At 42.5% G+C, this 24,525-nt stretch overlaps 1 protein-coding gene across 6 annotated transcripts in view; it reads left to right on the forward strand.

Moving 5' to 3' along the window:
• The window catches only part of LOC126477972 (protein SERAC1), a 273,073-nt gene that overhangs the window by 73,935 nt on the left and 174,613 nt on the right, over positions 1-24,525 (forward strand). For all 6 annotated transcript variants that reach the window (XM_050103663.1, XM_050103662.1, XM_050103665.1 and 3 more), the window contains one exon: positions 10,688-10,815. In XM_050103663.1, coding sequence (XP_049959620.1) covers positions 10,688-10,815 — 128 coding nt within the window. The remainder of the gene's footprint in view (positions 1-10,687; positions 10,816-24,525) is intronic.

Raw genomic sequence — 24,525 nt, forward strand, 5'->3', positions numbered from 1 at the left:
CTGTTGTAAAGTCTGCCAGTTTTCTATTGCAAAGTTTTCCATCCAGCTCGAAACCAATTGAACGTTCTGGCAGAGTGCTGAATGGATTGTTTTACTGCGTTAATCTCGTTGATTAATTTTGTGCACTTCCTCCAGAATACTTACATGTGCTTTCTTTACTTCCAATATCTTGGCAGATAACTCTTTTTGTTGTATTAATCTGTCTTTCTGATAGTGGAGAGAGCTCAGGCACAAGCACGTCCTGTTTCTACGGGACCTCTGAAATCTTAGCTGTTTCTGTAGCTGTAGCCTTCTGCATTTTTACTTTTTTAGTCACTGCTGAAAATGTTGACTAAAAGTTTTTCAATAATTCAGTGACTGGATCATCTGGTCATAATTACCACATACTTGTTTCTCCTACTTCTGTTTACAATGTGACATTTCTGTCATGTTCACGATCCATGAACATTTGCTTGACGATCTTCACCATAACCTAAATTTATTGTATTTATCCAGTTGTAAGGTGACCCTTTTTTAAGAGAGCTTTTGAGAAAAATGTATTTTTAACATATTCTGACTAGTCAGAATTACAAAAGATTTTACTGACAAAGTGTTTGCCTAGAAAGTTAACAGTATATCTATTTTAAATTTATACCAACTTTCTGATACTACAGGCAGAAATAAAATGAATGAAAAGAAAAGGTGTACGCTAATTTATAGACTGTTTTTCTTTTTTCTACATTTTTTGCTCACTAAGCCTGTCATCTGTGGTATCACTATTTCTAATAATAATAATCATCATCATCATCTTTCTAGTGGCACAGCTGTGAAATTTATATCTTTATTATCATAGATATTTTGTTGTCTCTTCTGAATATGTTGCAATTTTTTATGTTGTGGTTGTCGATGCACCAACTGTTTCTATCTGATACATATCAGATATTGTTTCTATGTGGATGTGGGAATGTTCCAATGTCTCTTGTTTCCAAACGCATCTTCTACTCACCACTTCCTCATTGGCTGCATAGAACTCACAGTTGACACAACCCTTCTGTTCCCATCACACATCACAGGGAGCATTGATGACACTGCAGCACTAAGCACATAAGTAAGCCACTGGCCTCTATCTAGACTATTACGATTTCCTTGAGAAATTAATATATTGTTGAGTAATTGTTAAATTTTGAAGTTAATCCATTTCTGACTACAAATGGATCCAGGCAAAATGCAGTTTAAACATGGCGCATGAACCTAAAAGACCAAAACATGTCGTCTACATTCCCGTGCTTGGCAACATAGTATCATAAGTTTATTCATTTTGTAAGTGCTCAATTTTACATTTTTGAACATTTAAAGCAAGTTGCCAATCTTTGCGTCACTTTGAAATCTTAGTAAGATCTGACTGAATATTTATGCAGCTTCTTTCAGACAGTACTTCATTATAGATAATTAGTTTAATTCACTTGTCACGCCATCTACTGGTGTCTGTTGGTACTATCACCAAGATGGGTCCCACTGCCGTACTTTATCCTCTTGACAACAATTACAGTTTAATATTATTTATTTTGTTTTTTTAGGCATTTAATTCTGGATTCATTTTCCTTCTTGTTTCATCTGAGTGTCATCTTCAGGTTCTAAAGCTGATTAAAATCTGGTAATGTTTTTAGCCAGTATTTTAATAGATGAAAAATGACTGAGTTTTTCATCTACAACTTAGTAAATCATTACAATCTCTCATAATCAAATAAAATATTGATCTGGGTTCAGAATCAAATAACATTTTTTGAAGTACAATATTTTCAGGATTAAATGTTATCTTTACTTAAAATGCAGCATTAATGTTTCTATAACTATGGTATCCATACACATATGAAAACTCTTATTGCAAACCTGTTCAAAAACAACACGAGCTGGAAGATAATAGAATTTAATGCTATTTTCTCCTGTGTTTTACAAAATTTTCATGTTTTAAGCAGAGCAGTAGACTGTTGTAATGGCTAATTCATAGTTTCTGGCAATCTCTGAGTCACATTATTTTTTATCCTTGGATCACTTTTGGTAGTGATATTGGATGTGTCAGGGTATAAATGGGTGTGTTTCCAAAGTATTTGGTAATTACATAATAGCTCCGATATACAATTTTTTCAAACAATTGTAAAAGATGTTGAGAGTTTACACCATAAATACAAAATTACACTTATCAGTCAGAGTTAAAAAGAATATATATAGTTGTGCTTCTGTATAGTGACAGAATTTTGTATACTTCCATCTAAGAATAGTTTGTATACTTGCATCTAAGAACTCCTTTTCACTGTAACAAAAAGCTGAGATTGGATGACCTTTTAGTTTTGTTTGAAAGCAGACAGTGTTTTTAAGTTCTAGATTCTGCTTGGAAGTTAGTTATATAATATACATCCTGCAATTGTAGGTTCTTTGTCACTTAAGTTTAGTTGAATATATGTGATAATTATCTTTACACCTAATACTGTATTTATGTATATTTTTGTTCATAAAAGCTGTACAGTTTATTTTTAGGTACATGACGTAGGCATTGTCAGTATTTGCAATTCTTTGAATTAACGTGTGCGGGACTGTCTTGGTGACAGGTTTTCAATGCACCTATCACTTTCTTTTGCAGTTTAAGTAAACTGCTTATGTTTATATTAGCTACATTATCCCACACAGGTATACAATAAGAGATATATGGATAAATTAATGCATAATACATTTTTACGCAAAGTGTCATGATCAACAGTTTGTGATTTTTTCTCATGTCATGTGATTGTTTGAGCAATGTTGATACTGTATCAAGTGCTTCAGTGTATTGAGAGATCTTGAGCTTGTTTGAACGCAAGGTCCTGTTTGTACTAACTCTTCAAAATTAATTCTACACATGGCCTCAATAGCCAAGGCTCCACCTGTAAATGTAAGATAACCCCTATATACTCTATTACAAAACATTAAAATGCCAACTTCAGCAGCAGTAGTTTAATCTGCGAATATAAGATGACCCTGAATTTTTCAGATGATGTTTTTGGGAAGAAAAGCCTCATAATTGGGTGTGTGGTACTCAAAAATATATTGAAATGAAACTAAACATAATATTAAGATATTTAATGTGGCAATCTATTGCAGCAGTAACGTCAAATCATAATCAGTTAAGGAAAAATAGTCTAACTGTGCCTCCATTTGTTGTTGTATCAATGGCGGATTTCACTGAAGAATTATATTAAATTCTTAATCATTTCAGGGAAATTAATTTATTCCCTGCTGGAACATTGATAACTACACTTTAACGGGGGTAGGACGTCAAACAGGCCGACTTGGAGCAGGAGAGTCACCACAGGACATTTTAATTTCTACTGTCTATGCTTTTACAAATAAATTCATAAAACTTTGTCACCATGACCAGGAAGGATTGAGGACTAACACTCATCGCAGTGGAAGTTCAAAAACATAGCAAAATACCATTTTTTACATGTGAAATTTCATCATTTTTTCACTTATTACTGGCTGCTTTTGTTGCTATAGGTACACTTTTCTTCCTAAGTAAGAGAGATTCTTCAATGAATTTTTCATAGCATACAAACAGTAGTTACAGGTGTATGAAACTCTAGAATTTTCCAAATCTATTAAAAAACTGTGGAAAAAATTAAGATAATCAACTATAAAACTTGAGGTTTTTTCTAAACATGAAGTTTAAAATGTAACAGTTCATTCATTTTTTGATAAATTAAATAACTTCTAGATTTTCATACACCTGTAACTATGGTTTGTATGCTGTGCAAAAGTCATCGAAGAATCTCTCTTACTTAGGAAGAAAAGTGTACCTATGGCAACAAATGCAGCCAGTAGTAAGTGAAAAAATGATGAAATTTCACATGTAAAAAAATGTGTTTTGTTACGTTTTTGAGCTTCCACTGCTATGAGTATGAATCCTGAATCCTTCCTGGTCATGCTGTTAAAGGTTTATGAATTTATTTGTAAAAGTATAGGCAGTGGAAATTAAAATGTCCTGTGGTGCCTCTCCTGCTCCAAGTCGGTCCGTTTGACGTCATACCCCCCCTTAGCTGTTCCAAGCCCCCAAAACCTCACATAAGAATGTTAATTAAAATATATGAAATTTTTCACTTGCTTATTCGTAGCTTCATAGACAATCATTTCTCTGCTCTCAGTGTACAGCCGTTTTTGTTTATTAGTTATTTTTTTATCGTCTCTCCACTGGGAAGAACATGAAACATAAGAAACAGACATGAATTAGTGCTAATGCTTCATTAACGTTTATAAAATTCTATTAACAAAGGGGGGGGGGGGGACACAATAAGGTATTTCCATCTACATCTATACTCTGCAAACAACTGGTAAATCAAGAAATGCTGCATCTGTCTGACTGTCTTCATCCTGTCTGACTGCCTTCATCCAAAGCTTTCTGTATGTTATGTGAGAAAAGTGCAAGTTAGGTTTCACATGATTGATGTTTTCGGAATCCATGCTGGTTAGCATGGAGAAAGCCATTCTATTTGAGAGACCTCATTTTGTTTGAGCTTGGAATATGTTCTAAGATTCTGCAACAGATTGATGTCAAGGATATTGTACAGTAGTTTTGTGCATCACTTCGACTACCATTCCTATATACAAGCGTGACCTGTGCTTTTTTCGAAGAACTGGGCATGGTTTTTTGTTCAAGGGATCTACAATAGACTAAAGTTGCATAAGGGCTAACTCAATAACTAATTCAGTATAGAATCTGATAGGGATTCCATCAGGCTCTGAAGCTTTGTTCAATTTTAATTATTTCTGCTGTTTCTCAGCACCACAACGCTAATACTTATTTCACTCATTTTTTCAGTGGTACGAGTATTAAGTTGAGGCAATTCTCCTGGGTTTTCCTTTTTAAAGGAACATTTGAAAAGAGAGTTAAGCATTTCAGCTTTTGCTTCGCTAACCTTGATTTCAGTTCCTGTCTCATTTGCTAGGGACTGGACACTAACTTTGGTGCCACTTACAGCCTTTACATATGACCAGAATTTCTTTGGGTTTTGTGAAAGATCATTTGACAATATTCTGCTATGGCAGTCATTGAAGGCTTCACGCATTACTCTCTTTGACAGCCAGATATGTTTCATTCATCATCTCTCTGTCTATCACACTATGCTTTCTTTTAAGCCTATTATGCAATAATCTATGTTTCTTCAGAAGTTTCTTTACATTGCCTATATGCCATCGAGGATCCCTCCCATTATGAACTGTTCTACTGGCTACATATCTGTTCAACGTATGGTAAATTATTCGTTTAAACATGAACCATAGTTCCTCTACATACTGTAATTTTCCCAATTGATTGTTGTATGATTAGTCACCACTGATGATTACAGTATGACTGGGGAACTTACATACAATTTCAAGTTCTTTATTGTGATATGACACTACTGTTTTTTTTTTTTTTTTTTTTTTTTTTTTTTTTTTTTTTTTTTTTTTTTTTTTTTTTTTTTTTTATGGTTAACTGGACATCTGTCAGCTCGTTTCAGTTGTCATTTGTACTTTGGTAACCATTGTTGCCACAACTGCATCATGGTCACTGATGCCAGTTTTGATGTGGACAACCTCAAAGAAGTCAGCTCTATTTGTTGTTATTAGAGCCAATATATTTACATCATGAGTGGGATTCTGGAGTAGTATGTAGTTTTCAAAGAAGGCATTTAGTAATGTTTCACAGGATGTGTTATCACACCCACTGCTAACAAAACTGTAATTTTCCCAATTGATTGTTGTATGATTAGTCACCACTGATGATTACAGTATGACTGGGGAACTTACATACAAGTAAATTGAGGTTTTCTCTGAAGTTAAGTTCTGTTCTGGGTCAGCTGCTTTTCTTGATGTATATCAGTGAACTGCCTCAAAACGTGACAGATGACACAACATGTGATCTGCTTGCATATGACACAAGTGTTATTGAAAGATGTGAAATGTAATATAAATAATGTAGCTAATAGGGTAGTCAGTAACAGTAGCATGTCACTTTCAGAGAACACATTAACGTTCAACTTGTTAAACACAATATATACATTTTCTGACACAAAACTCTTGTATAAATGAAATTTAATACTCTTAAGCTGGTCAAACAGTCAGTGAAATTGACAACTTTTAATTCTTAGGATCTTGCACAGAAACTGAATGCTGCTATTTTCACTACAAGAATGGTCTCCTCTGTCTCTGAGACTGAAATTTGAAGGCTTGTTTACTTTGTTTACTTTGCTTACTTTCATTCTATTATCTTGTATGCTGTTATATTTCGTGGCAAATCAGTGCACTCACCAAGAAAATACATTTTCTGACACAAAACTCTTGTATAAATGAAATTTAATAGTCTTAAGCTGGTCAAACAGTCAGTGAAATTGACAACTTTTAATTCTTAGGATCTTGCACAGAAACTAAATGCTGCTATTTTCACTACAAGAATGGTCTCCTCTGTCTCTGAGACTGAAATTGGAAGGCTTGTTTACTTTGTTTACTTTGCTTACTTTCATTCTATTATCTTGTATGCTGTTATATTTCATGGCAAATCAGTGCACTCACCAAGAAAACACTTAGTCCAGAAAAGGACATTCAGTCGGATCTGTAGTGTCAGTTGTGAACTTTATGTAAGGTGTTGTTCAGATATTTTGGAATTCTAACCCAACTATCACTCTACATGTATTCCATCCTGGGATTTTTGTTGTTTACAGCATTTACTGATTCAGAAGAAACTGCAACATTCGTTCAGTGAACACTAGATGGAAAATATGTGCGCTTGGATAACACGTCCTTAAGCAATGTACAAAAAGGTGTGCACTGTTCAGCGAGTTTCATTTTGAATAGGGTTCCAGTAGATCTGGAGAAAAAGAGTGATAAATCCCAAGTATTTAAATCCAAGTTGAAAGGTTTTCTTGGAGTACAAACCTGTTCTGTGCAGGGGTTCCATGCAGTCATTAAGAACTTCCCCATCTCATGATAGAATACTGATTCTATCAGAATTTTGGAAAGTATGTACTGACTTGTCCCATAACCATGTAGCTTTAGCTCACATGGCCCACAGAACCTGGTAATAAATAAATAAATCTGACATGTGTTTCTAAAGGTTGAATTTGGACACTTGATTAATATGGTTGTGGCACAAGAAAACATTACAGTTTTTAAACAGCCTTTCAAAGTCATTGGAAGCTCATTTACACAGACTAGAAACACAAGTGGTCCTAGTACCTAACTTTGTCAGACTTTTATGTGCTATATTCCCCCATTCTGAGGTTATTTTCGTTCCAGAGATACAGTCTGTTATGGAACTGAGCTTCCATCAATGGAAAAAGGACGACATTAATGTCATAACACTGTAGCTTTGCACACAGCCATGGGCTTTTGTGAGGTCACTAAATGTATCATGGGGGTCCCTCTTCTTGTTTAGCTTTGCCAGGACTTCATTTGTGAGATCAGGTACTACTTTCTCTGTGAAGAATCCTTCAGAAACTCAACTGAGAGGCAGATAACGAGTTCTGCTCATACCAGGTGGAGAAAAATTGTGTCACAAAGTTTTAATCCTGGATAGCTGATGCTGGTAGGAACTAAAATTACTAATGTTGTGTAGGTCGACAATGTACCATTGTTAAACTACGGAAACTTGGCACCACGCTCTCCGATTGGCTGTTGGATTGCCCTATTGCCATGTGTTGGTTGATGGGCAGTGCTGTGGTTGTCGGTTCATACATACAAATAAATGTCCCTTGCCCCGTCACTGCCCCAACTGATAAGCATTTGTGTCGAAAAGGTCTTGCTGTTTGTCTCCACCTCGCATCAGAGGCATTCACACGTAAGCCTTGCTTCGGAGCATACACGTCACCTGCAATTTAGTCATACAGTAAACATGGTGGCACAGTATTCGTTTGAAGAACAACGAAATATGGTTTTTGTTTATGGACTAGCTGACGGTAATGTGCATGAAGCTCAACGATTGTATGAGGAATGGTACCCAGCAAGACATCACCCATACCCGCAAACATTTACAGCCGGTGACTTGGTGAAGCAGGCTCATTAGTGGGATATCATGATGATGCTGGAAGACCTGGAACATGACGGGATGCTGCATTTAAAGAGACTGTTCTCGAGTGCTTCAAGGAAGCAGTTGGACGTGACATGGGAGCCACTCATTGGTTAGTTTGGGAAGTTGTGAAGGCTGACGGCCAGCATCCATTTAGTTTCCACCCTGTCCAAGACCTAAATCCTGCGGCAGACTATGAACACAGGCTAGGGTTTTGCCGATGGTTTCTGCAATGTGGCACAAGAAAACATTACAGTTTTTAAACAGCCTTTCAAAGTCATTGGAAGCTCATTTACACAGACTAGAAACACAAGTGGTCCTAGTACCTAACTTTGTCAGACTTTTATGTGCTATATTCCCCCATTCTGAGGTTATTTTCGTTCCAGAGATACAGTCTGTTATGGAACTGAGCTTCCATCAATGGAAAAAGGACGACATTAATGTCATAACACTGTAGCTTTGCACACAGCCATGAGGTCCTAACTTTCTCACCATTGTGTTGTTTACCGATGAGTGCACCTTCCATTGGGATGGCCTTTACAATGCTTGAAATGTACATTACTGGGCAAGGGGAAATCCCCATGTCACATATGTCCACGGACACCAGTAACAATTGTCGCTCAACATTTGGGCATCCATTGTGGGTGATCATCTGATTGGGCCAATCCATCTGTCTCCCCAACTTATAGGGTAAAATTACCTTTTTCTTTTTTGCAGGAAACTCTACCCAGCCTGCTGGAAGATGTTTCCATGGACATATGGCTACTCATGTGATTGGAGCATGATGGGGCACCTGCACAAAACAGTAGTGCTGTGCACAGATATTTAAATGAACTTTTTGATGGCTGGGTAATTGGCAGAGGTGCTAGTAAGACATGGTCCCCGCAATCACCAGACCTCATGCCATGGGACTTTTTCCTGTGGGGATTCTTCAAGGTTCTAGTTCACCCACCTGGATGCGAACTGCCAATCACATCAGGGCAATGCCAGGAATCTTTGAAAGAGTTCGGCAAAACACCGTTTGACGTTACCAAGCTGGTGTCGTGTCAGAGGGTCACCAGTTCGAGCACCTGCTTTAAGTAAACAATGTCCTAGCTACAAAGAAGGCCCTTTTCAGGGCCTAAACAATTTGTAAAAGACTTTCTGTATGTGAACTAACAGCTGTTGATGTGTTTGTTCCCGGTATGTCTTATCGTGGAACTTCAATGGATGTGTCGGGACCCTGGTGGATTCGCCCCCAGAGCAGAAGGCTGGTGCACCACCACCATGCATGTGGGCTGCCTTGGATACATCACAATCTCCAGCAGGCAAAGCATTTGTGGTCATGTGTTGTCCAGAGCATCCTGCAACAGGGCAATCCTGTGACCAATCAGAGCATGTGGTGCCAAGTTTCCGTATTTTAAAAACTGTGCATTGTCGACCTACACAACATTAATAATTTTGGTTCCTACTGGCATCAGCTATCCAGGGTTAAAATTACGTGAAACAATTTTTCTCCACCCTGTATATTTATACAGGGTTGTATTATGGTCCAGTTCCTCAAATGTTGACAGATCACAAAATACACTTGTAATTATGATTGATTTCCTCAGCTTCAATTTCATAGATTGGTGTTACTTCTCTATCCTTAAACCTGTCAGAAAATATGTCCTGAGTCATTGATTACAAAGATAGTTTAAGAGTAATAATTCTGCTAGGAATACTGCCATAGCCACCAAAGTCCTATGGCAGTTAGTTAATGACCTGATGAATTTTGAACTTCTTTTAGGGATTTTAGTGTCACATGGAGTATTTACACAAATGAATCTGATGTAGGTACTACTCCCAGTGTTTGCAGTGTTTAAGCACTTTGAAGAAGTAAACTGATTTTGGTTGCCTGTGGTTTGAAAGTGCCAGTGCTTTTGTCAGATGTATTCTCTGGGGGTCTCTGTTCCATATGGGTCACTATTTTTATTTATTTTTTGTGTAATAATGATCCAAATTGTGCTGTAGGGATATGTTTTGGAAACAGTTAAATTTTCTATCTGCTCTGCTGGATAAATTTCTCCACTTAGTTTTTCCCATAATGTCTCTCTAAGTACTGTGATCGAATTAATGTTTATGATTTTGCGATACAGTACTTTTCTTCTGCGATCTGTACATAACTGGTCAGTATATTTTATTGTGCACATTTGATCATCATGGTCAGATGAGCTATTGACAATTGGTATCACTGCTCAATCACTGTGGGTTATTGGCTCTAAAAACTAATTGTCAGTGCATTCTGCACTATTGAATTCAATTCACCTGGGGAATTGTATTGCGGAAAAAAAAATCCAATAACCCAATGCTTTGATTTCTTTGGAAAAAAAAAAAAATGTGAAATCAGTCAATTGCCCGTTAACCTTTTAAAATTTTGTTTAGATTTTGGGGTAACACACGATAAAATTGCACTGGTGAGATTCAACTAGAGCATAAATGAATATGTCACCAATCCTTGCCAGGCAACCTCTTGCTCTCTTTATAATCAATTCATTATTGAAGAAACTTTAAACCACAATAGTCTTTTGTATCTTCCAACCACTTTTTAAATTCTGTGCTCACTAAATGTCATTCAGTTACATGATTTGTAATCCTGTGTGTGTAATTTCTTTTTAGATTCTGATTTCTGTAACATAGCTCAGTCATGTGATGCACGGACAGCTGTAGGATTAGCACGAAGTGATGGAGCTGATCTGAAATATTTTCTGAAATCAGTTTACATAAATTTATATCACAACAAGCAGGTAATTATTAAGTACAATATAATGTCCATTCTCATTTTGAACATACATGCGTGTACGTGTGTGTGTGTGTGTGTGTGTGTGTGTGTGTGTGTGTGTGTGTGTGTGTGCATACAGTGCTGATATGCAAACATAATTTAGTAAGTAAGTAAACTGCAATACTAAATAAAGAAGCAAAACAAGGAGCTAGATAGACTGAAAAATGTGTCTATTTTCTGTTTAAGGTTTAGCTGAATGACATAATCAGTGAAGCTGTTTTATTATTATTATTATTGTTATTACAGGATTAATTAACACAGAGATCAGTTGATAACAACATTTTGTTGTAATCCTGTTATCTTCTGCCAAGCCTCTCTATTCAGTGCATCCTCCTTGTATATCCCATGATGCTCTATTATTCCACTGATGTGTGGTCAATCCAAGAACATCATGGTCTACCCCTTTTATGTCTGCTAGGTGGTTTACATTCAAAAATTTTTCCACCTGTTTCATAACTGCTCTTTCACTGATGTGATCTTCAAATTTAGTGTCACTATTCACTACCAGATATTCAGTTTTTGTCAGACTTATTTTAATCCCCATTTATCATAAATGATATTGCGTTCTCAACAGATGCCCATACCACTTTAGAGATTTTCTTTCAATTCTGTCTAGCAGTGTTTCATCTGCCTTCTTTTGAGCTTTCACTTTTGGTTCTTGATACTCTGGCACTCCTTTGTAAATGATCCATTTCCACAGCTGTTATTCTTCTTTTCAGATCAGCATTTAAAAACCATAGTTCTGACCCATAGCATGGCTGAGTTGTTGACTTCACCAGTCGCAGCTTATTGGCCATCACCACCAGCCATTCTTCCTCGCACAACTGCATGCACTTCCTGTGCACCCTCCAGGAGGGTGAGGTTATCAAAGGTGGAACGAAACCTCTTGAATCCACACTGAAAGCGACTAAGAAGTTGCGGGGATTCTAAGATCCAGACAAGGCAGCGGTTGACCATCTGCTCTGAGGTCTTTCCCATGCAACTAGTGAGGGTAACACTACAGTAACTACTTGGGCATGTGCGGTCTTTCCCAGGTTTTAAAAGAGGAATTAAAACTGCCTCATGCCATGAGTCAGGAAAGCGGCCTGACGCCCAAATGGCATTAAAAAGTGCAAGGAGGATATCTTTGTTGCACCTTGTAAGGTGCTGCAGCATACTGTAATGGATCCTGTCATGACCAGGGGATGTGTTACAAGCCATAGATAATGTAGAATACATCTCCCACGTGGAGAATGGGAAGTTGTAAACTTCATTAGGGGTGGACTGGAAGTCCAAACTACACCTCTCAGGAACCCTCTATGGCGCTGGAAAACCAGATCTTGACTGGCTGTTGCAGTAACTGTGGCAAAATACACTGCCATAGTGTGGGCAATGTCTCACAGATGCATGTGGAAAGTGCTGTTATTCATTGCAGCAGCCATGGGGCACCTCCCTCCTCTCCCAGAAATTCTCCTGATGGTTTCCCATGCAATGGAACTTTTGGTGGAATGATTAATGGTGTTCAGGAACTGTTGCCATGACCTCTTCTTCCTCTCTTGAATAATTTGGTGACATTTTGCCCTCGCCACCCGAAAGGCTGCAAGATTCTCACCAGTTGGATGACTCTGGAGCCTATGCAGAGCCGCACGTCTGGTCCTGATTGCAGAGCAGCATTCGGCATTCCACCAAGGGACAGATTGCCTCTTCTGGTGGCCCGTGGACTGTGGAATGGATGCCGCAGTGGCATGGTGGACCGTTTTGGTAATATGATCCAACCATGCCTCGACATTCGCACAGTGTTTGAACTGGGCCAACTGGCTATGAAGTGTCCCATTGGCTCTACTGAGCACCCATCGTGGCGGTTTCCTTTTGGGGCCCATGCCATCTGGCATGTGAATCCAGATCGGGAAGTGATCACTTCCATGAAAGTCATCGACCACTTCCCAATGAGCACTGTGGGCAAGAGCTGAAGAGCAAAGCAAGAGATCAGTGGGAGAGAACGACCCAGTCGCTGTGCAGAAGTGAGTGCTCTATCCCAAATTTAGCAAGTATGCACAGGATGACAGGAGAAGCCTCTCAATTGCTCTACCCCTGAGACAGGTAATTACAGAGCCCCAAAGCACATTGTGGGCATTAAAATCACCACAGATGATGAACAGCTTGGGGAGCTGTGTAACAAGGTCGGTGAGGGCCTTTTCATCGAGTGCATCATGTGGGGGCAAGTAAAGGGAACATATAGTCAATGGATGATGCATGTGCTGGACACAGCAACAGCTTTTAAAGTCGCCATAAGTGAGAAAGGCGAGGAGTGGTAGTCCGTCCTGATGAAAATACCTATGCCTCCTATAGCTCTCTCTCCATGCAGGTCGTCCTTTTTGTGGAGTGTATAGCCTCGTAGCTCAGTGATGTATGATGGATAGAAATAAGTCTCCTGGAGACACAGACTCAGTGGTTGACCCTGAGAGAGTAGACGAAGTTCCTCCACATGCATCCTGAACCACTGTAAGTTCCACTGAAGTATGGGAGTCATCTATGACTGGGATAGCACCTTTATCCTGTCTTTCCGATGGGGTGGGGAGACTGCAGCAGGTGGAGGGGCAGTCGTGGGGCAAGATGATTGCCCCACACATATGTCATACTCCATCAGTCTGGATAAGAGTCAGATGAAGCATAACGTAAAATGACATTGACATGGCCGGCCGGAATGGCCGAGCGGCTCTAGGCACTACAGTCTGGAACCGCGCGACCGCTATGGTCACAGGTTCAAATCCTGCCTCGGGCATGGATGTGTGTGATGTCCTTAGGTTAGTTAGGTTTAAGTAGTTCTAAGTTCTAGGGGACTTATGACCTCAGAAGTTAAGTTCCATAGTGCTCAGAGCCATTTGAACCATTTGACATTAACATGGTCAGACTGTTTATCACATGATTTAACCTGCCGTTGCTGCTTTCTAGGAGCTTTTTGCGGTTTGGTGGGCTTTGTTGGAGCTGACGTGGGAGTTGTAATGGCCATACTGGGCTTCTGAACAGCCTCAGTTGTTGTTGGAGACACCAGGGGCTGGCCCAAGTTGGACACTGTACCTTTCTCTGCTGTTCAAGTAGAGGCTACAGGCTCTGAAACACTCGCTGCCTTGCAAGTGCACTGACATCTGCAGGTGTCACAAAAGATGTAGCAAATTTGGGAGGTTGCATCGACTTGTAGATCTTTTTGACCTCACCATAGGGGATACGCTTGGTTGCTTTTATTTCCTGGACTTTGCGTTCCTCTAAAAAGATTCAGCAGTCCCTACTCCAAACACAGTGGTTTCCAGAGCAATTGATATATTTGGCTCGAGATGAGCAACCAACTCCTTCATGAGTGGCCTTACCACAGTTGCCACAAGTCGCTTCACCTTTACACCCTAAGGCGGTATGCCCAAAACACTGGCATTTAAAACAGCACGTTGGGGTCGGGAAATAAGGCCTCACACTAAGGTGAAGGAAGCCAGCCTTAACATGCTCAGGAAGTTTTGTGCTACTGAAGGTTAGAATAAAGGAGTCGGATTTGATAAGACTGCCATCAACCCTCTTCATGATATGTTGCACTTCAACTATACCTTCCCATGCCCACTCACGTTACAGTTCCTCCTTGGGAATGTCAACTAGATCCCGGTGTGTCACAACACCTTTGCTATAATTCAAGGTACTGTGAAGACCAGTGTCTATGGCATATTCCCCAAGGCATTTAGCAGTTTGGAGGTTAGCTGCCTGCTAGGAATTGGAAGTTTCCACTAGCAAGGTCCCATCGCGCAAGCGCTTCATGGATTTTAAGGATCCACAGATTCCCTCCAAACCCTTTTGTATGTAGAAGGGCAAAACCTTCTCGAAACTACCCTCTTTCCATTTCACTATGAGAAATGCATTCTGAGGACCAGAATGCATTCTGTTACTAAAGACTATAGTTGTCAAAGAAGCACCGGAGTCAGGGGGACTGACTACATGAGCCCTCTTGATAGACTGGGAGTTAGAACCTTCCAGCATCCCACCCTTTCCGCTGGGAGGAGGAAAAAAAGATTTCGAAGGCTCCATTTTGGTCCCACGAGCAGCTAGGGAAGTAAGGGTCCACTCAGACAGAGCCCCGCATGCCTGAGTAAGCCTTATACAACTGAGGTGCGGCAGGTTCCACAGAGGTTGCCCGCTAACATCTGTTCTACCTCAACAGCCTTGCGTCTCATCAGCGTGCAGCGCACCTTGAGGTTGAGGTTTTTTTTATAGAGGTTTATTCCATCCTCACAATCCGGGCAGTCAAGCCAAGATCCCCATTCCCTGAGACACACAATGTTCCACCGCTGTGCCACACAGTGGTTGCTGAAACACACCCAGAGCTTACAGTGAGGGGGCCTGGCAGCACTTACCAGTTCCCAGCTCAGGAACCCTGGGGTTGCCAAGCCCGTACCCAGCAAATGAATGCTGAGCCCCTGGGGGTGTTAGATGTAGAAGTAACTTCAGGTGTTCCCCAGGGAAGAGTGTTGGGACCCTTGCTGTTCATGTTGTATATTAATGATGTTGCAGACAGTTTGATAGTAATCTCAGACCTCAGACTTTTTGCAGATAATTCAGTTACCTATAATGAAGTACTATCTGAAAGAAACTGCATAAATATTCAGTCAGATCTTGATAAGATTTCAAAGTCGTGCGAAGGTTCTCAATTTGCTTGAACTGTTCAAAAATGTAAAATTGTTCACTTCACAAAACGAAAAAACATAGTATCCTATGACTATAATATCAGTGAGTCATTGTTGGAGTTGGCTAACTCATCAGATACCTGGGTGTAACACTTAATAGAGGTATGAAGTTGAATGATCACATATGCTCAGCAGGTGGTAGACTTCTGTTTATTGGTTGAATACTGGGGAAGTGCAATCAGTCTACAGAGGAGACTGTTTATGAATCACTCATGTGACCAGTTCCAGTGTATCACTCAAGTATGTAGGACCCTTATCAGGTAGGACTAACATGGGATACTGAATGTATACAGAGAAGGGCAGCACAAATGGTCACAGGTCGTTTGATCCATAGGAGAGTGACAGAGAGATACTGAAGAAACTGAACTGAAGACTTTTGAAGATAGAAATAAACTATTCTGAGAAAGCCTATTAACAAAGTTTTAAGAATAAATGATGACTAGGAATATACTACAGTCCCCTAAGAATCTCTCACACAGGGATCGTGAAGATAAGATCAGAATAATTACTGCATTCACAGAGGCTTTCAAACAATCGTTCTTTGTGCACGCCATATGTGAATGGAATGGGAAGAAGCCCTAATAGCTGGTACAACAGGATGTACCCCCGGCCTTTGCTTCCTGGTGGTTTGCAGAGTATAGATGTAGATTTTTGTATCGTTGCCAGCATGGGAGGAGAGGAAGCATAGCTGCACTCCTTACCAGCTGACGTTACTTCTTCATGAACGACCTGCTCCAGTGGCCTGGTGTGCTTCTACAAGGGTAAAAGAGTTGGCAGCGTATATGTGACAGGCAGATAAGGTGGTGCAACAGTTGCTAGAAGTGGCCTGTGCAGTGGGAGTGGTTCTGTGTGCATGGGAGTGGTTCCGTGTATGTGGGTTCCAATACCCCAGCCCACTTGTCTTTGTGCTTACATGTGGGCTAGCAGGGATTCAGTTGTACCTGTGAGTGGGCAGTAGAGGTGGCACAGGGCTATGGCTGTCAGCATATTTGGTGGTTGCATGAGTGTCAGATCTCTGGATTGGAGGCAATGGCAGCAGGGGCATTGGTTATAAATGCAGTTCCAGCCAGAGTTGATCTCAGTGGTGGGTGATCCTTTGGGCCCACTTTGATTGTTAGCTGAATATGTATGCCTAGACATGGGTACTGTGTGCACAGACAGACATATACTTGGGCTGGGCATTCTGCATGGGATGCAGAAAGTTTACCAGGGACTGATGCCTGTGGCCTGGCAGTATTTCAGCCAGAGAGGGCACAGTTGGGCGATCAGTGATAGCATCCATGCCAGAAAAGTTGTGTGGGAGAGAGTGTCCACCACAAGCAGCCACATTGCTCTATGCCCTCAAATGGCCTTGCAAAATCAACATTCTGTCTCTTCCTGTGATTGATCCAGACATAGCTATGGAGACAAACCCTGTACTGGAGCTGCCTGCTTCAGGAAGCAGTGCTGACAGGAATTTCATGCATGCTCAGTTGCAGCATTCATACCAAGCCAAGGTATGTGCTGTTGATCTAACGCCTCTATGTGCATCACATCCACAGTTTGTGGTCTAGATGCTAGCATTGCTACCTGTGGATCACGGGGTCCCAGGTTTAATTATTGTCCGGGGTGGGGATTTTCTCTGCCCAGATACTGGGTGTTTGTGTTGCCTCATCATTTCATCATCTTTCAGGAAAGTGGCAAGACTAGACATTGAACAGATTGGGAATCTGTAAAGGTGATCATAACCACACAGTTGAGTGCCCAACAAACCAAACATCACCATCATTATCAATGTGCATCATCCTCCAGTGCAAGGCATGAAGCAGTTCGAAGATGAGCGGTTGTGAGATGATGACCCTGCAGTCACAGTCATCGGAGGTTAATCTTGAGTTGCCATTTGTTGCATGAAGCCAGTGCCACATTCCAAAATAGCTATGAAATGATGGCTGCACTTGTTTTGATAAGCTTTGCATCCACCCCAGCTGGTCTGTTGACAAAACTTTGCACAGTAGCAGGCCATGGGCTGACTCTTTGGCTACCTCACCAATTGTCAATGGGAAGTCATCCAAGTTTGTTGCATGTGCTGGTCAGATGCAAAACAAACCATTTCCTGACAGTCAAACATGAAGTCGGGGCCAATGAGAAGACAGAACAGGACATCTGAGTTGCCATATTGAGCAGTGGGTCGTAAGAGGATTTCGTAGTTATAACCATTTAAAAGCAACATCCACCATTGAAGATGCTGCACTGTCTTTTCAGGAGATTCAATCTTTGCTTCAAAAGTGACATTAATTTTTTGTGGTCAGTTAATAGGTAAAATTTGCTGCCATACTAATAAACATGAAACTTCTTCACACTGTAAGACCTCATTTTTAGTCTGTGAAGAGGTTAGTTGTGATGCCATTAATGTTTTAGAGGTGTAGGCAGTCTTTAGAATTTGACAGGTTTTAAATGGTACAGAACTGTCCCGATCCTGTGTTGCGAAGCATCCATAACAAGCATTGACTGCAAGCTCTGTTATTCAGTATCAACCGCTGTGGTGGTTTTAGATCCTCAAGGTGTTTAAAAGCCTGCTGGTGTGCCACTGACCACACAAATTTGACAAATTTTTTGTGAAGCTGATTTAGCAGGTGCACAGTTTGTGCTGCATCCGTTATGAACTTAGCATAATAGGTAATTGTACCAAGAAAGTACTGGTTCTCATGTATCCTCTTGGCCCCCTGACAACACAGGGATCACACTGCTGATTCCAGAGCTGAGACCTTCCCATGTATGTCAAGGAGTATGTGCCCATCCTTTCTGGGGCACCAGGACTCCCAGCAATGGCCATCCTGCCAGGTGGCCCTTGCTGAGGCTGGGTGGCACCTGTGGGGAGAGCCCCTGGTCGGAGTGGGTGGCATCAGGGCAGATGACCCACAATGAAACGGATTAAATTGGATGAAGCTGGTGGTTGCTCGGCCCCAGCTGTCTCAAAGTGAGTAAATGATGATTTTGATGCTGTGACCTATGATTCCTGATTGTTCCCTCCCTGGCCACACCTTGGGAGGACCACAGGGCGACCAGGTCTCGTGAGCCATATTCGCCTCAGTACCTCGTTTGCAGCAGGACTGATGAAGCGATCTTTCAGGAAATGAAGTCCCAGTTTTTTGTTGACCACCTTGAAGATGGGTTCGAGGAAGTGGCAGCATTGTCCAAAATGCACAGCAGGTCGATTTTGATCCAAACGGCCTCCTCAGCCCAGTTGCGGGCGTTGCTTGCCTGTGACAAGCTGGGTGACATCCCTGCCTCTATTACGCCCTATAAAAGCCTCCATATGTTCCAGGGTATTATTTTCCATCGAGACCTCCTCTTGCAGTCGGTTGAGGAGCTACGCGCCAACTTAGAGCGAGGGGGTGTCCACTTTGTCTGGCGCGTGCATATGGGACCCAAAGACAACAGGGTTTCTACCGGTGCCTTCATCTTGGCTTTTGAGGGTGACTCATTACCTGAAAAGGTCAAGGTGATGGTTTACCGTTGTGACGTGAAACTGTACGTCCCTCACCCTAAGCGGTGCTTCAAGTGCTGGAAGTTGGGACCCATAAGATCTTGCTGTACCTCCAGCGCCACATGCAGGGATTGTGGTCGTCCTCTGCATCTGGGCACTCCGCGTGTGCCTCCTCCTACTTGTGTCAACTGTGGGAAGCACCACAGTCCCTGCTCACCTGACTGCTCTGTTCTCCATAAGGAGCGGTGAATAATGGAGATAAAAGTCCTGGGCAGGCCCACCTATCAAGATGCAAAGAGGAAATACGAATGACTTCATCCTGTTTCAGTGACTACATCATATGCTGCGACTGTGACTTCGTTGGCCCCATTGGCGATGGCTGTCCCTGCATTTGTTAAACCTCCAGTGTCTCTGATGTTGGACAGTGGTTCTTCTGGTGCTCCCAAGGTACCTCCTTTGGGTACCAACCCCCAAATTGATGGGGAGCAGTGGGAGGAGGGGAAGAAGAAGAAAAAGCTGGGTAAGAAGGAAGAGGTTCAGGTTGCCTCTGTGCCACCTGTTACAACCAGCTCTGCGTCTGAGGATGATTTGCAGATTTTGATATCCCCCAATTACCTTGATCTTGCCTCTACCTCAGATGCAATGGTTCTTGATTCAGGCTCTCCTTCAGTGGTGGTAGATGTCCCAGCAGCGTAATCTGCCTCCTCGGTCCCTTCATGCCTTTTTTGACCGTGGACGATGTCATTCTCCAGTGGAATTGCAGCGGTTTTTTCCACCACCTTGCCAAGCCCTGACAACTTATCAGCCTTCACCCTTTCTTCTGCATTGCTCTCCAGCAAACTTGGTTCCCAGCGATGCGAACCCACGCCCTCCGTGGCTATCGGGGTTATTATAAGAATCAGGCAGCTTATGTGAGGATATCTGATGGAGTCTGCGTCTACATCCTTAACTCTCTTTACAGTGAGTGTGTACCTCTTCAAACACCTTTAGAGGCTGTTGCTGTTAGGGTGTGGACGCTTCAGGCTGTTAATGTCTGCAGTATCTACTTCCACCAGATGGTGATGTCCCACAGCCTGTATTGGCTGTGCTGATAGCCCAACTGCTGCCACCTTTTCTGTTACTGGCCGACTTTAATGCCCGTAACCCTTTGTGGGGTGGATTGGTGGCAACAGGCTGAGGCACTATCATTGAGCAAGTGTTGGCACAGCTAAACTTTTCTCTCTTAAATAATGGTACCTCCACACATTTCAGTGTGGTGCATGGCATGTACTCAGCCATTGACCTTACGGTCTGGAGCCCTGGCCTTGTACCATCTGTCAATGGAGTGTGCATGACGACTTGTGTGGTAGTGACCAGTTTCCGATCTTTCTATCACTGCCGCTACATCACTCTTTCGGGCACCTCCCCAGATGGGCCTTGAATAAGGCTGACTGGGACTCATTTGTCTCCATTGCCACTATTGAGCCTCTTTCTCATGACGCCATTGACGTGGTGGTTCACACAATAACCACCAGCATCATTTCTACAGTGGAATCTCCAATTTTTTGTTCTTCCGGGTCCCCTCGGCGGAGGACTGTGCCTTGGTAATCACCAGAGATCGCTGACGTGATTATAGATCACAGGTGGGCCTTCCAACGTCATAAGTGGCACCCATCACTGGAACAGCTCATTGGCTTTAAGCTGCTCTGTGCCCGAGCCCGATGCCCTATTTGCCGACGGAAACTAGAGTACTGGGAAAGGTATGTCTCCACCATTGGCAACCGTAACTCCCCATCGCAGGTTTGGACCAAGATTAGGCAACTCTATGGATAGCAGACTCCTGTCAGTGCACCTAGGCTTTCCCTGAGTGGAGCAGTCTATACTGACTCAGACATGATTGCAGAACTCTTAGCAGAGCATTATGCTCAGAGGTCCACTTCTGTGAATTACCTGCTGGCCTTCCACTCCCTGAAAGAGCGGTTGGAACGTCAGAGCCTTTCATTCCATACACACCACCCCGAATCATACAGTGTTCCATACAGTGAGCAGGAATTCCAAAGTGCCCTAGCTGCTTGCCCTGATATCGCTCCCGGACCGGATCATATCCACTATCAGATGCTCAGACACCTCTCGGTGGACTGCCAGTGACACCTCCTAGACCTTTCCAAACTTATCTGGGTTGAGGGTAAGTTCCCATCACAGTAGCAGGAAAGCATCATCTTACCAGTGTTGAAACCTGGCAAGAACCCCCTGGAGGTGGACAGCTACCGGCCCATTAGCCTCACCAACATTCTGTGTAAGTTGCTCAAACGCATGGTGAGCCGGAGGTGGAGTTGGCTACTTGAGTCTCAGGGCCTTCTGTCTCTGTCTCAGGATGGGTTCTGTAAGGGCCGCTCTGCCACCGATAATCTGGTGTGCCTGGAGTCTGCCATCCATACAACATTTGCCTGCTGCCAGCATCTGGTTGCCATCTTTTTTGACTTGTGGACGGCATGTGATATGACATGGCGACATCACATCCTTACCACGCTTCATGGTTGGGGTCCTAGGGGCCCGCTCCCAATTTTTATTCATAATTTTCTGTTGCTTTGTTCCTTCCATGTGCAAATTGGTCCCTCCCATAGTTCCTCCAGAGTCCAGGAGAATGGGGTCCCGCAAGGCTCTGTCATGAGTGTGTGACTCTTTTTAGTTGCTATTAGTGGGCTAGCTGCAGCTCTGGGAACGTGTGTATCACCTTCTTTGTATGCTGACGACTTTTGCCTGTACTACAGCTCCACTGGAATTGCAGTTGCTGAATGGCAGCTGCAGGGCACTATCCGCAAGCTGCAGTCTTTGACCGTAACGCGTGGCTTCCAGTTATTGGCTGCCAAGACTTGCGTCATGCATTTCTGCTGGTGTCACACTGTTCACCCCGAGCAATGGCTTTATCTTGACGGTGAACCTCTTGCTGTGGTGGAGACGCATCAGTTTTTGGGATTGCTTTTTGGTACCCGATTGACTTGGCTCCCTCATCGGGCTTAAACAAATGTGCTGGTGACATCTTAACGCTCTTCGTTGCTTGAGTCACACCAGCTGGGGTGCCGATCGGTCCACCCTTCTATGACTGTACAAGGCATTGAGTGTCCCTCCATTGCAGATCTGGTGCCAGTGACTACTGGCCACTTATGCTGTACATGTTTGTAGCTTGCCCAGGCATCCAAATTACCATCTTCTGTTCCCCAACTCGGTCGCCCATCTTCCAGAACGGCAGCCCCTGTCAGGGAGGACAATTGCAGTTCACTCTGGTCTCTTCCCTCTGGACTTGCGTTTTTCCCTCTCCCACCTCTTTTCCGGGCCTATATATCCCAATGGTGTGTGCCCTGCCCATGCCTTCAGCTGGATTTGGCATAAGACTCGAAAGACTCCGTCCCTCCTGAGGCCCTCCGTCGACACTTTCATTTCATCCTTGCCGCATTTCATGGCTCTGACATAGTTTGTACCAATGATTTGATGGTTGCTGGTCGAGATGGTTATGCTTTTACTCTTGGGAATCAATCTGAAGAATGCTCCTTGCTGGATGGCTGCAGTGTTTTCACTGTAGAACTGGTAGCCATCTCTCGCACCCTAGAGTGTGTCAGCTCCTGCTCAGGTGAGTCCTTCGTCATCTGTAGTGACTCCCTGAGCAGTTTAAGGGCTATCGATCGATGTTTTCCTTGCTCCTGTCTGGTGATGGCTATCCAGGAGTCCATCCATACTCTTGCCTGTTGCGACCACTCTGTGGTTTTTGTGTGGACCCCAGGTCATGTCGGCATCCTGGGTAATGGATGTGTTGACAGGCTGGCCAAACAGGCTATCAGTGAACTCGCCCTGGAGATTGGCATTTTGGAATGTGATCTCCAGTCAATATTGCAGCAGAAAGTCCTTGGTACCTGGGGTGATGAATGGCACACCTGGCCTTCACCCAGCAAACTTTGGGTTCTCAAGGAGACTACAGGTGTGTGGCATTGCTCCATGCAAGCCTCTCACAAGGACTCAGTTGTTCTCTGCCAGCTACGCATTGGCCACACCTGGCTGACCTACAATCATTTATTGCACCGCGAGAACCCACCTTTATGTCGCTGTGGATCAGTGTTGACAGTAGTCCACATCTTGTTTGACTGTCTGCTTTTAACTGCGCTCAGGCAGACGTTTGTGCTGCCTGATACGCTCCGTACACTTTTAACAGATGATGCTGCAATGGCAGTCTTAGTTTTGGGTTTTATTAGAGCAGGGGGCTTTTACCTCTCAATCTGAGCTTTTGTCTCTTTTGTGTGTTGAGTCTGGCCTTTGGCCTATGGGGTTTTAGATTGGAGTTTTTAGTGAGTCTCTTGGTGGTTGGCTCCCCCCCCCCCTTTTTTTCTTTTCTTTTCTTTTTTTTTTTTTTTCCTTCTTCATGCTCAGCCAACCACTGTAATGTTCTGTGTGCTTTTATTTCCTTTTTTCTGGTCTTTGTCTGTGTCTTTCTTATTCTGTGTCATCCCTTGTCCTCTCCCTTGCTTGTTTTTATTCCTTGTGGATGTTTCATGGTCGTGGAAAAAGGGACCGATGACGTTTACAGTCTGGTCCCTTCAACCCCCACAAGCCAACCAACCAATTAGAAGGCAAATTATTACAGAAAATGTAATATGTTGAAATATTATTTAGGGGTGGAAATCAATAAAGGAATGGCTAATGAAATACCCAGTTTTAGACAAGTTGGTGTGTTTGCCTTGACCCAAAGGGAAACTTTCTGTTACACAGACAATATCGCTCTGTAGACACTGAGTGGATTATGAGGCACAATGATGAAGTTACTGGTGTGTGTGTGTGTGTGTGTGTGTGTGTGTTTGTAGTGATTCACAGTTAAAATTTCCTGTCTTGTGAGTTAGGAATTATGGCAGGGTGTCAACATTGATCCAAACAAACTTATTTATGAATGAATACTTTGCCAAAAACTGTATGAATAAATATTTAAGGATGTCAGCAGACCTTTATCTCTCCGATCATATGGCTACCATTCATTCTATGAGGGTTGGAACTTAAGTAGTGGCAACTATTTATTCACAACCGATACAAAAGAGTTACATGTTTGCACCTGTTACTGTCCTTCAAAGTAGTCACCAGCATTGTGTAGAACCTGTTGCCAGCAATGTGGAAGTTGTAGTATACCATTAGCAGAGCGTGTTCTGTTGATGGTGTGAATTGAGCGTTCTACTGCCAGTTGAATCTCTGGAACAATTCTGAAGCAAATGCGTTGAAATGGTTTCTTCATCTTTGGAATCAAATCAAAGTCACAAGTACTTAAGTTCTGGGAGTACGGTGGATAGTACAGTAAGTCCCAGTTCCATCGACTGAACAGAGCAGCTACAGCTTGCACTGTATGCAACCACGCATTGTCGTGCAAAATGATGGGTGGGTTGCTCAGAAAGTGTTGCCGCTTCTTTTGCAAAGCTGGTCGCAGGTGATGCTCCAAAAATGAACAGTAATACTGTGCATTGACGGTCTGCCATGGAGGAACGTAATGCATTAGGAT

This window comes from Schistocerca serialis, chromosome 1, assembly GCF_023864345.2.
Source record: "Schistocerca serialis cubense isolate TAMUIC-IGC-003099 chromosome 1, iqSchSeri2.2, whole genome shotgun sequence".
Classification (NCBI taxonomy): domain Eukaryota; kingdom Metazoa; phylum Arthropoda; class Insecta; order Orthoptera; family Acrididae; genus Schistocerca; species Schistocerca serialis.